Below are 3348 nucleotides of genomic sequence, written 5' to 3'. Positions count from 1 at the left end.
AAAAAAAAAAAAAAAAAAAAAATATATATATATATATATATCAATTTCAAATGCATCAATGAGGTATAACTTTTTATGCATTAATCAATTTATCAATCATATTTACTAAACATTAGGTGACTCACCTAATGGCATATAAGTTATTTAAAAAATCAGTTCTGATAATATTGTAAATTTTTACTATTCTTAATATTCTCAAGTATTATTGTGTGTCGTGCTGTTACAAGAGTTCGAGTTATTCTATTTGATTTTTTTTTCAGCCATCCTCACCAGAAGTGACAATGGAGCGAAATGTATTCCTTTATCGCGCCTATATAGCGCAAAGGAAGTTTCGCGTGGTGTTAGATGAGATCAATAATGCATCTCCACCAGACTTGCAGCCATTAAAGACCTTAGCCGACTACTTCGCCAATCCTCATCGTCGGGAAGCCATAGTAGCTGAGCTAGATAAAGCAGCCGATCATTCAAATTTAGATAATCATAATTTCCTGATCGTGGCCGCGACCATTTACTATCACGAGAAAAACCTGGAGGCTGCTCTCAGAATATTGCACGATGTGGATCACTTGGAGTGCATGGCACTGACGTTGCAGATATATCTCAAGATGGACCGTTTGGACCTAGCTCGCAAGGAGCTCAAGGCGATGCAGGAAAAGGACGACGACGCTACCTTAACTCAACTTGCTCAGGCGTGGTTAAACATAACTAGTGGCGGTGACAAGCTGCAAGACGCCTATTACATCTTCCAAGTGAGAAAAGAGTCATTGATTCTGGAATATATTGAGGCTCCCGAGCTCCTTCGCCGCGGAACTCTTGATCGATAACATCAGAAGCGAGGAAATGCATGCTCGAAACTCCTGTGAAATACGTCGAAATGAAAAGATCCGCAAGGTGATACCTGCAATCAATCGGGCACATCTGTAAAACAGTCCGAACACTTTCCTTTTGTTTGAATAATCAATAAATTAACATGACATGCAACCTCTACCTACCTACATTTCTTCTGAATACATGATTCTGTCGTGCTAGTTTTACGGCTATTTGATTGTTGATTGATTGTTAGGATAAAAGGAAAGTGTTCGAACTATTTTACACCGCTCGATTGATTGCAAGTATCACTTTATGAATACATTTCTATGTATTTAGCAAGAATTTTTAGCGTTCGTATTTCTTCTGACATTATAAATCAAAATAACCGCGGCGGAAGGCTAGAAGTCTTAAGATAAAATTATCTTTCCTTCTCTCACGTTTTCATCTGCTTTACTGAAATTACTCAATTCTCTCATTTGTCATTAATAATCAATATAAATTCTTTCAGGAAATGATCGACAAGCATTCGAGTACGAGCATGTTGCTGAACGGGCAGGCTACTTGCTTCATTGGACAAGCTAAATACGAGGAGGCGGAGGCCGCCTTGCAGGAGGCTCTCGACAAGGATAGTAATAATCCAGATACGTTAATCAACATGATCGTTCTTTCCCAACACATGGGGAAACCGCCGGAAGTGGCGAATCGTTATTTGAGCCAGTTGAAAGATTCCCATTTAGAACATCCCTTCGTCAAGGAGTACTTGCAGAAGGAGATAGAATTTCACAGGCTCAAAAAGCAGTATTCTTCCTCCGCCTGAGTGTTTCTCAGTAGATTATGGCATTCCATGGGATAAGGATCGATAGAACTCGCGTGTCGATTGTATGGACAGATCTAAGCGTGGCTTGCAAGCGAGATTGATTCCAGTGATCTGAAGGCCTCCCGATGAACAAAGCTTGTCTAGTTCAGCTAGAAAATCTTCTGAATATCTAAATCGATACGATATAACTATGCAGTGCGTTTTGAGCTTAGCGCAGTTTAATTGTTGACAATACGCACTTCTGTTATGAAGTTTCTCTTTTGTCGAGAGCGGTGGCGCGTCCACGCGACATTAGCTTATAGGCCTTTGAACACGATATACAGCTTTCACGACGATAACACGCATATATTGAACTCCAAACATTCTAACGATTTCTCGCAGAGTAGAAAACAGTGATGATTCTTCTCTATATAGATTATCTCCATCTTCGCGTATGTATGCATGTTACTCTCGAATTGAGACACTTTGTTTTCTTTCCCTTTGTTTTTTCGTTGAAGTAGTTACGCTGACAGGAAATAGAGACATAGGAAAAAATTGCATTTGGGCGATGGGGACGTTCGAAATCGTAAGATCGGAGCCGTGCTAATTACACGACTGACAAAATCACGACCTCTAATTCACTTTATCTTAATGTTATATATACATCATAATCACACAAAAGTATGGCTGCCATTTTATAAAATCATAAGTTATAAATGAAACTAAATAAAACGTTAGTTTCACGTGCAATCGTCTCCCTTATATTGATATTCGTATTACTGACTTAAAGATGTATAAATAAGTGAAATATTGAAATAAAATATTTCATACAATTATGAACATACAAACCGCAACATGTCTTTCTGCATTTCTCAAAATACCTTGATATTTGTAGGTACTTGATGAAAATTATTTTGTCGTCAATGTTGATAAAGGTTTACTCATTAATTTCTATTAATTTTTATGAACAGAACTTCGATTTTTACTGTAAAGAAAAAATTAACTTTGAATTCCCTATAAAATGAACTTTCGCAAATTTCCTTTTTTTAACACAGACGAACTTGTACAAGTAACTGGGTATGTTTGAGGATTTAGTATAAAATGAGCCATTAATTTTGAGTGAGCAACGTAAGTCATACTTTACAATAAGTGACAATACTAATGAGAGATCGTGCAATCAGGGATTTGAAGTAAAATTTCAACAAACTGTCTCTTTGTGTAATTTCCAAAATTAATGGCATAAATAACATACACACAGGCAGACATGTGTAAAACAATTTAATTCGTTTTATTGGTGGCGGTGGGTCTTAAAGAACCGTACTATATGCAACAGAGCACACTGATTTTACAACACAACAAGTGTCAAACTGTACATAAAACAAAACCATTCTTGTATTAAATCTTGTCTGTGTATGTAAATGTGTTCGGTAGAGTTTATATACATAAAATTATATTATTTCTGGGTATATTTAACGTACGAAGCATATATCAGTTATAATTACGATTAATAGAGTAAGACCAAAGTGTATGTATACATCGTTAAATTAATGTTAATCAAAGGCTGGATGTATTGAGTCTACGTGATATGACTCTCTTATTTAAGTTATTAAAAAAATATCCATTATATAATCTTATAATTATAGATTCATTATAATTATAATTATCAATTCATATATATATATATATATATATATATATATATATATATATATATATATATATATATATATATATATATATAT

General features: G+C 35.2%; 1 protein-coding gene across 1 annotated transcript in view; it reads left to right on the top strand.

Moving 5' to 3' along the window:
* Nucleotides 1-3235, top strand: part of LOC116840308 (coatomer subunit epsilon) — a 4265-nt gene extending 1030 nt beyond the window's left edge. Inside the window, exons 2-3 of the mRNA XM_032806867.1 lie at nucleotides 261-749; nucleotides 1319-3235. Of these exons, the coding sequence (XP_032662758.1) occupies nucleotides 261-749; nucleotides 1319-1627 (798 nt within the window). The 3' untranslated portion in view covers nucleotides 1628-3235. The remainder of the gene's footprint in view (nucleotides 1-260; nucleotides 750-1318) is intronic.
* The last annotated feature ends 113 nt before the right edge of the window (nucleotides 3236-3348 follow it).

This window comes from Odontomachus brunneus, unplaced genomic scaffold, assembly GCF_010583005.1.
Source record: "Odontomachus brunneus isolate Ranch 3 - 2012 unplaced genomic scaffold, Obru_v1 Obru_scaffold_009, whole genome shotgun sequence".
In the NCBI taxonomy this organism is placed as follows: Eukaryota; Metazoa; Arthropoda; class Insecta; order Hymenoptera; family Formicidae; genus Odontomachus; species Odontomachus brunneus.
Note: the sequence above shows the minus strand (reverse complement) of the source record. Positions and strands in the feature narration are given on the sequence as shown.